General features: G+C 38.4%; 2 protein-coding genes and 1 pseudogene across 3 annotated transcripts; 2 read left to right on the top strand and 1 right to left on the bottom strand.

Annotated features, from left to right (window-relative positions):
• Nucleotides 1-4,078: 4,078 nt before the first annotated feature.
• LOC137717686 (putative membrane protein At1g75140 pseudogene) lies at nucleotides 4,079-7,052 on the top strand (annotated as a pseudogene). The gene has a single exon (XR_015965523.1). The product of XR_015965523.1 is annotated as a putative membrane protein At1g75140 pseudogene (transcript).
• On the top strand, nucleotides 6,557-7,282 carry LOC137718065 (uncharacterized). The gene is made up of 2 exons (XM_068457577.2): nucleotides 6,557-6,866; nucleotides 7,221-7,282. Exons 1-2 carry the CDS (start codon nucleotides 6,557-6,559, stop codon nucleotides 7,280-7,282), a joined length of 372 nt encoding a protein of 123 aa, XP_068313678.2.
• Nucleotides 7,283-7,920: 638 nt separating this feature from the next.
• LOC137717872 (COP9 signalosome complex subunit 4) lies at nucleotides 7,921-11,866 on the bottom strand. The gene is made up of 14 exons (XM_068457367.2): nucleotides 11,731-11,866; nucleotides 11,483-11,628; nucleotides 11,159-11,262; nucleotides 10,995-11,055; nucleotides 10,331-10,423; nucleotides 10,127-10,227; nucleotides 9,936-10,044; nucleotides 9,814-9,858; nucleotides 9,614-9,682; nucleotides 9,444-9,535; nucleotides 9,312-9,354; nucleotides 9,068-9,127; nucleotides 8,596-8,655; nucleotides 7,921-8,359 (listed from the first exon to the last, which is right to left on the bottom strand). Exons 1-14 carry the CDS (start codon nucleotides 11,858-11,860, stop codon nucleotides 8,285-8,287), a joined length of 1,188 nt encoding a protein of 395 aa, XP_068313468.2. The 5' UTR covers nucleotides 11,861-11,866; the 3' UTR covers nucleotides 7,921-8,284.
• Nucleotides 11,867-11,895: the final 29 nt, after the last annotated feature.

Consider the following 11,895-nt stretch of genomic DNA (forward strand, 5'->3'; position numbering starts at 1 on the left):
CAGGTGCTTGTTATTTACTGGAAAAGTGCATCAGAGATTGCTCGATCAGCGGACTCAACAAACCCATCCGTTGATGACTGTCTGTCCCTGTCCAATTCCAATGTATCCAAATGGGGGAAGGAGGAGGAGGTGCTGCTTCCAAGTTCTAGCGCTACCTAGGAAGGTGGTGCTTGCAATGCGAATTGCGGGAACTTGTTCGCAGTCAGTCTCGTGTCATTGACTCTGGACTTTGCAAGCGCAAACTCCCGTCTCTTAGTCAAATAGTTATGTCAAAGTTTATTTCTTGAAACGAATGGATTTAAAGTTCATATGCTGGTACGAATATATCAAGGTTATGCTTCGTCTTCGGGATGAGAGATTCTTTCATGCAACTTAAAATTGACGTCACCGTCCAGTAAATATTTGATACGGATTTAAATATTTAATGGATGGTGACGTGACGACGTCAATTTTAGTGGAGCTTTTTTGAATCGGTATCAAAAACTCATTGATGAGTCATCATACTGTCCACTAAAATTGCTTGCCCCCATTTATGGAGCACATGTTGCAAATGACATACACATCCATGATATAACCCCAAGAAGCTCACCACAGCTACACACATGGCAACAAGAACAAGAATAGTTATTCTGGGATTAACAATACTCAAGGGGAAGATACGATGACTTAGATGAACTAGATGATGAATATTGGCCTAATGATGGATGAGACTAAAGCATGCGGAAGCATGGTGGATGGGGACAAGTCAAGACGTGAAAAGCAAACATGAGGAAACGTATAATAGTAATTGATATGTTGTAAATTAAGGAATCTCATCTAGAGTATTGTAAGGTAAAGTTGATTGTGATGTAAGGACATTCTTCCTTATCTTATGTAAGTAATGGACAAAAGAGGAAGATGTCTTTTGTCCCCTTATAGTTTTACGTGAGGTTCAGGAGAGTTCTTCCTCGGCCTATAAATATGTGTGTATACTTTGTAAGAAGATAGACTTAAATAGAAATTAGTTCTTTATATAAACTTCTCCTAAGTGAATATCCTTATTTGAGTCATCCTTAGTAAAGATCCTTAAATTGATGAAATGTAAAATCTCTCTATTTGGATTTAGCTGACCTGGGACTCGGTCAACAACACCAAGAATTGGTGTCCAAAATCTAAATTAAATTTAGGAAACATGTGGTGCGAGTAGAATGACTCTGACTTATAACGAATGTTGTAAAATTTCTCAAAATCGATTGGAAAACTGTGGGTTATATAATAACTCACAGTTTTTTGTGAAAAAAATTGAAATTTTTAGTTTTAGGAAATATTTTGTGTCAAAGTCAAGGAAATTATTGGAAGACCTTTGGACGTGATCCTACCGTTTATTAGGTCCCGGAAGTATTTTTGATTGATTTTTAAAGTTGAAAAATAGAAAATATCTTTAAATTAGGTTCTAAATCGTTGATTTCAAGTGTTTAAATATGAATTATAATAGATTTTGCATAGAAAAATATATTTTGAAGAACATGAATATGATAGTTTGTTGTTATGGTATGAGAAATAAAATAAAAATTAACCAAAAGAATAAATAAATAAAAAGTAAATAAAAAACTGAAAAAGAAAAAAAATTGAAAGGGAGGATCGGTATGATGGTAGCGACTTAAATCAAGGAAAGTCACTAAATTCTAGCCACCTTCTAGCGACTTTCGTTAAGTAGAATCGTTAAATTATAGCGACTTTCTTGAAAGAATATCGGTAAATATATACCGATTGTGTACTTTTTTTTTTCTCTCTTTTCTTTCCATTGATTTTTGTTTTCTTCCTACGTTACTTTATTTAGATTCAAGTACCTTTAGATTTAGGTTTATACTTATATTCTTCTTTTCAAAATTTTTAACATGGATTATAAGAAAAATTTTCATTGAAATATATTTTGTAGAATACGAAGATGATAGTTTGGTGTTGTGGTATGAGAAAAACAAAAATTTAACAAAAATAAAACATAAAATAAATAAAATTAATGGTTTAGGCGTAGAGAGATGCAACCCAAACTTATGCTCTCGGGAAGGCCCAAGGCACAGCAGAAGTAGGAGAGGCCCATAAGGTTTAGGGTTTAGGGGTGTGTGAATTACACCTTGAGTACAAGTGTTTAGGGGCATGTTAATAATAACACCCTAAGTTCAGCCTCTTTCAGTGTATGCGCACTCGAATTTTTCCCTTGCCGCAACGCAACGAAGAAAGAATTTTATTTTATTTTTATTTTTATTTTTAAGATTGGATCGTTGGGTGATCCAACATCCAAATTCAAACTTTTTATTTGAAAATATAATTTATAAATAAAATAGATATACAATAAATTTATGTAATATCACACATTGCCTAGGGGAGTGGATCCTGTAAGCCCTATATGTATATTCCCAACTCTACCTAGCATGAGGCCTTTTGGGAGCTCACTAGCTTCGGATTCCATCGAAACTCCGAAGTTAAGCGAGTAACGCGCGAGAGCAATCCCATGATGGGTGACCCACTGGGAAGTTCTCGTGTGAGTTCTCAGAAACAAAATCGTGAGGGCATGGTTATCCCTAACCGGAAATGTGCCGACGAGGACGTCGAGCCCCTAAAGGGGCGTGGATTGTAACATCCCACATCGCCCAGGGAGTGGATCGTGTAAGCCTTATATGTATATTCCCAACTTTACCTAGCATGAGGCTTTTTAGGAGCTCATTGGCTTCGAATTCCATCGGAACTCCGAAGTTAAGCGAGTAGCGCGCGAGAGCAATCCCATGATGGGTGACCCACTGGGAAGTTCTCGAGCAATCCTATGGATGGGTGGGAAGATCTCGAGCAATCCTATGATGGGTGACCCACTAGGAAGTTCTCGTGTGAGTTCCCAGAAACAAAACCGTTAGGACGTGGTCGGGACCCAAAGCGGATAATATCGTGTTACGGTAGAGTCGAGCCCGGGATATGGTGAGGGCCTTGGCAGGGATGTGACAATTTACGGTCCAAAATTAAAGCATATTTAATTATTTTTTATTTATCAAATTTTATATATTTTTAAATTAAAATATTCATAAAAATAAATTAGTATAATATTTATATTTAATTTAAAAAACGTTAAAGAAAAAAAACTTACTTAAATTCACTTTTTAAATAATCTCGACTAAAATTTTAAAAGTAAACTAATGAAAATAACTTTAAATTTTTATATTTTAATTAAAAATCATCCACTAACTTTATTTAATAATAAGGACAAAAGATCAATAGGTGGAAACTATTTATGAAACTGGACTATACACTATTTATGAAATTGGAGTAAGAACTAGATAATATTTATGAAACATGATCAAGAACTAGGCACTATTTATGAAAGTAGACCAATAACTAGACGCTATTTATGAAACTGTACCAATTACTATACATTATTTATGAAACTGGACCTAATAACTAGGCAATATTTAGTAAACATGACCAAGAACTAGACATTATTTATGAAAGTGGACAAAAAACTAGGCACTATTAATGAAATTGGACCAATAAATAGTATAGTACCGTTCAATTTCATAAATAATGTTCAGTTCATTTTCATAAACAGTGTACATATCCAGCTCGTCAAGTTTTTTATTTTCTTTTATTTTTTAAATTGTTTCATTTTCGTTAAAATTCAAAATTTTTTATATTTGTTATTAAAATTTAATGGTTTTTCATTAAATAAAGTTATATCATGATTTTTGGTTAAAATAAACTTAACTGAAGCAATTTTCATGGAAGTTCCCAAATTTTAAGTCAAAATTATTTGAATTAAAATTAATCTCATAATTTAAAATTATTAATTGTTATAAAAGAGAAAATACTGAGAATTAAATCCGTATCAAAGTTAATGCATATTACATTTCTCCATTACAGTAAAACATTATCTGCTATGACTTTTAAGGAATTGTTATTAGCACTTCAAAAATTTCATTATATACTTCAAATTTTCTATATTAAGAAAGAAAAATGCACTTATAAGAAATGTAAAATAAAAATTTTGAAATGTAAATAACACTTTCCGACTTTTATTACATAATAATTACACATAAAGTCTAAAACTGTTGTCCTAAAATTCCAAAATGCAGACTCTGGAAGTGAAAATCTAATCCAAAGCTCACAGGTGATATGAGAGAGGTTCCTAACAACCGGTCTCTCAGCTGACCGCCCTCACTCGGCCGCACCGCCACCGCCAGATTCCTCAAAAACTCGATTCCAAATCCTCCGAATCGCAGATCCGAATCTCCCGCGCGCTGCAATGGCGAAACTGAAACAGTAGTGACTGAAAGCATAAAAGTCTCCGAGCTCAGCTGAACAGCTTGTGTGGAGCTCCAACGGCGACGGCGATGAACTCCCTCAAAGGCAAGCTCCTTCTGCTCTGCTTTCTCTTCATTTTGTCATCTCCTTTCTCCGTTCCTAAGCTTTTCGTCCAATCTAACGAAACCGAAACCGAATCCGAAATCGAGCTCAATGCGCAACAGCAGGTATTGCAGAGGCTCGAGGAAGTAGTGAAGAACCTAACCGAAATAGTTGCGACATTAGAATTGAAATTACAATCGGATCCTCCGAAAAAACCGGCTCCGATCGACGAGGGTTTGACGGCGGTTGAAGTAAGGGAAAGCCAGAAGCCGATCAAGCAGGTTGAAGAAGAAGCTGGGTCTGGTTCCGATCGTAAAATTGGAGAAAGGGTGAGGTCAGTTTCGGTAACGAAATACAGCCCGTTCTGGTCCGACCGGTTTCAGTTCGTTTCCGCCGTGAAATTGGATTCCCAGGCCACGTGCATTCACGTCCTGCCGTTTCGGGATTTCGAGGGGGTTACGAAGTATGTTGCCGTCGGAGACGAGAGAGGGCGGGTTTATGTGTTTCTCAGAAACGGCGACGTTTTGGTGGAGTTTGATACGTTGCTGGGGTCTCCGATCATGGCCATGGCTTCCTTCATGTCGGTTTACAAGAACGAGAGTTTCGTGGTCACCGGGCATCAAAACGGTGTCATTTTGATGCATAGGGTTTGGGAGGGAGCGAGTGGGGAAGAATGGAGCTCGCTTTTGATGGAAACCGTGACGAAATTCGACACGGGCGGAGAAGGATTGCCCGTTAAGATTTTGGAGGTGCACCATGTTGGGAGGTTGAGTTATGTGTTGGCTAGTGATGCGAGTGGGAAGATTTCGGTTTACCGAGAGAATGGTTCAGTTCACGGCTCCACAATGCCGTCGAGCAGGCCGCTTGCTTTCTTGAAGCAGCGGCTTTTGTTCTTGACGGAGACAGGTGCAGGGTCTTTGGACCTGAGGACCATGAAAGTTAGGGAGAGTGAGTGTGAAGGGCTGAACCGTTCGCATTCGCGTAACTATGTTTTTGATCCCACGGAGCGCTCTAAGGCGTACGGGCTTACATCCGAAGGCGATCTGATTCAGGTTTTGTTGTTGGGGGATATAAAGAACTTCAAATGCAGGGTTAGGTCCAAGAGAAAGTTTGAGATTGATGAGCCTTTAGCTTTTCAGGCTATAAAGGGGTGTTTGCTTATTGTTAGCAGGGAGAAGGTGTTTGTATATAATGTTTCAACTCAGCATTATGTTAGGGTTGGCGCCCCTCGGATTATTTTCTCCGCTGGTCTCGATGAGATTAGATCATCGTTTCTCAATTATCAGACGGTGAATGCAGAGAAGAGGAATGTGATACCTTTAATCGCAAGTGACCGGGAAAGGCTTGTTGTTCTTGGCCTTGGCGGAGGGTATGTGGGAATGTATCGCTCTAACCTTCCGGAATTTAAAGGCGAATTTAACACAATGCTATGGACCAGCCCTGTATTTTTCTTTGTACTTTTCCTGTTTGGAGCGTGGCAATTTTTTGCGAAGAAAAGGGAAGCGCTCACTTCATGGGGAGCGGATGATCCTTTCAGTTCAACATCCGGTACAACGGGAGCTCCACTGGGGGGAAGCAGCGCCGGAGACAGGAAGTTTGTGGACTCTTCTTCGAGAAATCCTGATATGATGGAGCTTAGAGGTGGTGACCTCAGAGGACCGCCGAGGAGGTTTCCCTCTCCTCCGCCCAGGTATACAGGCGGAGCAACCAGTTCGTTTAGGCCAGGCACGACGGATCATAACGCTAGACCGTTATCTGTCGATCCTAATTTTAGAACAACTTCAGAGCTAAAATTTAGAGGGTCTGGATTAGAATCTTCGGGTTTTCCGAACCGGAGGGAGAGTTTGTTTGTAAACAACCAAGTAATGGATGATAGCAGCTGACCTCTGCGATCAATTTCATTAACTTTTTTTTTTTTTTTTTTTTTTTGGAGAAGTTCGTTTGAGATTTAGTTGTTAGACCAGTTCATTTGGCAAGTCAGGGCTATTTGAAACGGCTTCAAATCTTCTGGTCGTTGTGGGGTGCAAGAAATGGCAAGCTATGGAATGATAGGACGGACCCCCCTGATGTTTGTGTCAATCGGGCTGTACTGTGGTGGTAGGAATTCACTCGAACCTCGGTGCTAGGGCAAGGACCTCGGGTACAAGTCCCCTCCAAATGGATTGCGCCACCATCAGGGCGTCTCAAAATGAATATAGATGGGGCCTGGAACGGGGACCGCAATGTGGCTGGTTTTGGTGCTATTGTCCGTGATGAAACAGGAAACTTTGTGTCGGCAAAATGTGGCAGGGAGGAGGATGTATTTTCTCCTCTCCAAGCAGAAGCAGTGGCCTTGAGGGCAGGTTTGTCTTGGGCGGTTCACAGGGGTTTTCAACATATTTCTTTCGAAAGCGATTCACTTCAGATTGTGGAGACGTCATGCGAGGTCTCTCCAGATTTGTCATTCATTGGGCAAATTGTAGAAGATATCAAGGTGCTCCTCCTTTCAATCATTGAAGGTAAAATTATCCACACTCGTCGCCAAGCAAACTCGGTTCCTTATCGCCTTGAACGGGATTGGTCTCTCGGTGCAACAAGATTGTATATGGAATGTTACTCCCCCAAGTATTGTCTCTTGACTTACTTGTGGAGGACAATGAACTGCCATAATTGGCTCTGAATGAAATTTTCTTTCTTGTACCGTACTTTTTTGAAGTAAATGAATCTACTACTGTATCTTCTCAAAAAAAGAAAAAAAAAAGATGCCTATTACTAATATTTCGACACATGTCAAGGCACTTAATGGGTTCACAAGATTTCTTGATTTATGGGATTAGTTGGTAATTTTATCACGGTAGTTCATCCTTTTGCAGGTCGGGATGATTCACAGAGGCATTTCAGTCTTCGAAAATTGAATCTAGTATGTACCGTGTGAAATACAAACACGAAATTCTTTCCCAACTACCGGACCAACCCGTGGTGGTTTGCGAGTTCGGAGGATTTGAAGCCCGTTTGAACTCGGCACTACGTTGTATTTTGTAACACGACTTCAAGTTTTGAATAAAAATTAAACTATAGAAAGGAAAATATATTTATGATAAAGAACATTTTTGTTTTGGTTGGAATATAGGGTTCAACTTTGTCTCCTTAATCGCACGTTGCTATTTCCTATTGGATCCACATACATACAATTTACTTGTTGATAACTAGATGTAAATTGATTATAATACGTGACCGTATTATGCGATACCACAATAATTATTCGTTGGTTATAACGTATAGCAACCTTATTCAAATAATATACAGGTAATTATAGCGTGTAACAAAATATGATCACGCGATATAACCGAGTGTTATATGCATATATTTATAATTATTTGAAACCGAATGCCCAAAGCATGAGATTGTGTTGCATTAAATTACCGAAAGTATCTTTAGTCGTCACCATTAAATGATGATGATGCTCAAAATTTAAATTTCAAAACAGGTGTAGTAGATAGAAACAAATCTTAAAATTTAAAGTCATCCAATGATAATAAGCAGGACGGTGAGCATTACTGCCACTTGAGGACGGTGAGCAAAAGAGCACCCTTAAATCACCATTCAAAGTCATCGCATCAAAATTCAAATACATGTTATGCTGGGGAAAAACCAACAGATCTTCTTTATAACTACTCTAAACCGCCAACAGAAAAATGTGACACTCCCCTCCCACAGGGGCTGCAAAAAAGAGTGCTTAAGATTTCCGACCACGACCAAATTATACACAAAAATCATTTCCAGGGGAGTTTTCTGTCCTTGTAACAGGATTTGAAATTCAGTCGAAAAAAATTCTTGAGAAATTCGAATCACTACAATATGCAAGAAGACGGCTACCAAAACGTAGAGAGGCGAAAGCAAATTCACTTTCCAGTTTCTGAAGCTACGCTAATGAAGATCAGACGGGAATTGACATGCCCTTCTTTGCCATGCTATCCAAGATGTCATTGAGCGCCTGACATAGGCCAACAATCTGCAAATATGGCCACCAAAGGATAAGAAAAATCTTTAGAGTTGGACCACGGGGGCGAGGGAAGGCTATATTTGGATACAACATAAGTTTGTAAAGAAAATTTTGAAATTGAACAAAGAGAGAACTGAAGGTGTAAACCAGGCTATATTTGGATACAACACAAGTTTGTAAAGAAAATTTTGAAATCGAACAAAACTCAGTGAGTAGCTGATGCTATTTATGGCAGATAAATTTACCTGCTGATCCCATTGCTGCAGCTCTTCAGAGTCATCCTCAAAATGTATGACAGCCTCCACCTGTTGTGAAACATCTCGGGTAAATGCTTAAGAAGTACAAGCTAGAATAACAAATGTCACCAAAAGCAACATATTTAGAATATATTACAAAATCAAACGAACTATTCTGAATCTTGTTCCAGTAAAAGAGGAAGGCAGTGCAAAGCATTTTAAACCACAACCATATACACCTCCACTTGCGTAAAACTTTGGAATTCCAAGGTTTTTGTAGCAGAAGCAGCAGTCATGAAAACAAGAAGAGACTCGGGGATATAAAGGGGATTAAAAGACATTTTAATGGTCTCGCATAGAATGAAACTGGCAGTGGTTCTCACAACTAAACAGGTCTGACGACTTAAGGTCCTTTTTTGTTTGTTTGAGAAAACTACTTAAAGTCCTATTGATTGGATACATGATAGGTTGTAATTCATACCTGATCAATAGATCCCCTCATTCTGTCCTCATATATCATTTTTGATGCAATCTTCTCAGCCTGCAAGAAGAATTAAATCCATGTCATGAAACATGAAAGATAATATATTGTTGAGAGAGAGAGAGAGAGAGAGAGAGAGAGAGAGAGATGAGATCAACAATCTTGATCATTGGTGATAAAAGGAGCAGGGATGTTGTGTGACTAAAAGGTAAAACACAAGGCTCAACAAACGAGAAAACTGTACCTTATGAGGCTCAATTCCCAGCAAAGTGCCCAATTCTTCAAAACTGCCACAGAATTCAAAATAGTTAGAATTACTGATCCCGCCTTAATAGCACAAGTCAAAAAGGAAAACCAATAGCAACATATCTCCTACCTTATATTGGTGTAAAGTTTGCTGGCACTCAGAAGATTATGTTCAATCATTGCACGATCTAACACTGTAAAATTGTCTGGAAGAAGTGCTTTCTGTTGAAATAAATAGGACATAACTGTTATGGCTCGTGTAGAATACGATATCAGACAAAGAATAAGTCAGTTTATAACCTGATGTGGCTTTAACTCTTCAGCAAATGCTTCAATTTCTGGTTTCCTCAAAATTCTCTCCAAATACACCTAATAAATATCCATTAAAGCAACAGTAAAAGTGATATACAGTCAGGAGAGAAAAAAGTAAACAGATAACGCAGTACGTGTGTGTTTGCGAGTGTGCGTGTGAGAGAGAAACAGAGAGAGACAGAGATCACCTTTTGTAGTATTGGATATATTTTTAACTTTGAGCATCGTTCATCCTGAATGAAAACCCCTAGGTATCAGCAAATGTGAATTGAAGAACACATAATATACATCTCCAGCTAAAGAAGTTAACCTTGTACAAAGTGGCAAGAACACGAGAACGTTGGGGTCCTGCTGCGGCTAATATTGTACATGTAACTGCAGCAGATAGAGCTTGCTCCAATGCTTCCTCATCTATCTCTCTGCAACAAAATGAAGTAATTCATCTAAACTGTCTTTCAAGTGGTACAAATAACAAGAATGAAAGAAGTTAACTTGACATACTGATCTCCTATTTGCCTCTTTTCAATCTGAGAAAAATCATAATAACGTAGTGCTGCTTCCAAGAACCTTCTTTTTAAATCTAAAATCCTAGCATAACAAATCTGATAGGAAGAAAACATCAGGGGAAACGCAATTAAAATATACTTTTCGCATGCAGCACACTTAATGCAATTATTTTTCACCGACTATCCAATAATGTCAAACCTTATACTCTAAAGTCAATACTTCATGCTGAATAGTTGTAATCAAGAATGAAGCTTTATGAATAAAAGCTTCTGCATTGACAGCATCATCATCCTGCAAAACAAAATACAAAAATTGAATTGCAATTACGCTATTGCCTGTATTATTAAAATCCTATAAGGTTCTTCATTCCAACATCAGACAAAGTGCATAAACAAATACATTCACAACCGACATTGATGAAAACTCCCCAATGAGCACGTAATCATTTACACAACAGAACTCTTAGGTATCAGACCTTGGTAAGGTACTAAGGTTAAACGTCAACAACTTGTCACATTACATAAAAGTCTAACTTGCTTCTAAGTCAATTTTGGAACCAGTTAGACTATGGCTATCTACAACAAAAATTGACTTAGAAACAAGTTATTTGATCCAGTAAGCACTTGTAAAGATCACACTACGGCTATCTACAACAAATCTAGACACTAGAAACAGATATAGGTAGCACATCGATTCCAATGCATATCATCACATGCAGATATTCATAGTCCAGCCTGAATATTAGTAATAAAGGAGTTGCAGCATCAACAAACAACAGCATTAAACACCATTCCAAAGAACATCAATTGTATCAAATGAAAAATAGGCATGGTTTGGAAAAAAGAAAAGAAAAGGTCAATACCTCAAGATATAGGCGAGCAATTTGGACACATTTTGATAACTTGAATGTGTCATCAACAGCTCTGAAGGAATACCATGAAAACATATACATTGTTAATTCCACAACCCATTGTGCAGTAAAGGGGGAAAAGTTACACTAACAACAATAGTATCCTACTACCAGACCTCGTTCCTGAGTCGAGGTTAATTCCACTGAGCATCTGAGCTGCTTTTGACCATTGTTGCTCAGATTCATACAATTCCGCAAGTTTCTCTCTTATTATCGTCACCTAGATCACATTAAACCAAATCCTAATTTCTAAATCACATTAATCCCACATAAAAAATGTATGCAGTAAAAAATATTTCTAAATATCTTACAAAAAATCAAGTGATTTCTACATATTCGCCACAACACGGGCATTGGGCAATGCTAAATCTAAACCTACAAAATTTAACAAAACAAATGCAAAACGGGGAATTCTCGATATATAGAAGTTCGAAAAGGACCTGTTCTTCAAATGAAACGACGCGAATCTGAGAAAGGGCATAATGGGCAATATCCTTCTGGGTCTCCGGCTCCCACCGCCCCAACTCCTGGGCAAAAGTGTGCAAAAGCTGCCGGGAAACCACCAACGGAACATCATCCGACAACACTGAAAGAGCACGAAATTACACATAAGGCCTCCAAACAAAGCTGCTAAACCAAAATAAATAATTGCGAAAATTAAAACAAAGAGCGATGAGGAAATACTTACAGTGATCGATGAACTTCTTGGCCTGAACAACGTCGCTTGAGGAAATCACGGTGGAGAGAATGTGCTTGTACTGCTCAATCTTCTGCCGCTGGTCAGAGATCGCAGAGGCGCTCGCGAAGGCACTCTCCATGGTAGCCTGAACGACGTCGCTTAACGGTGGGTGGT

The sequence above is a fragment of the Pyrus communis genome, chromosome 8, assembly GCF_041283825.1.
Source record: "Pyrus communis isolate YQ-2024b chromosome 8, ASM4128382v1, whole genome shotgun sequence".
NCBI classification, from domain to species: Eukaryota; Viridiplantae; Streptophyta; class Magnoliopsida; order Rosales; family Rosaceae; genus Pyrus; species Pyrus communis.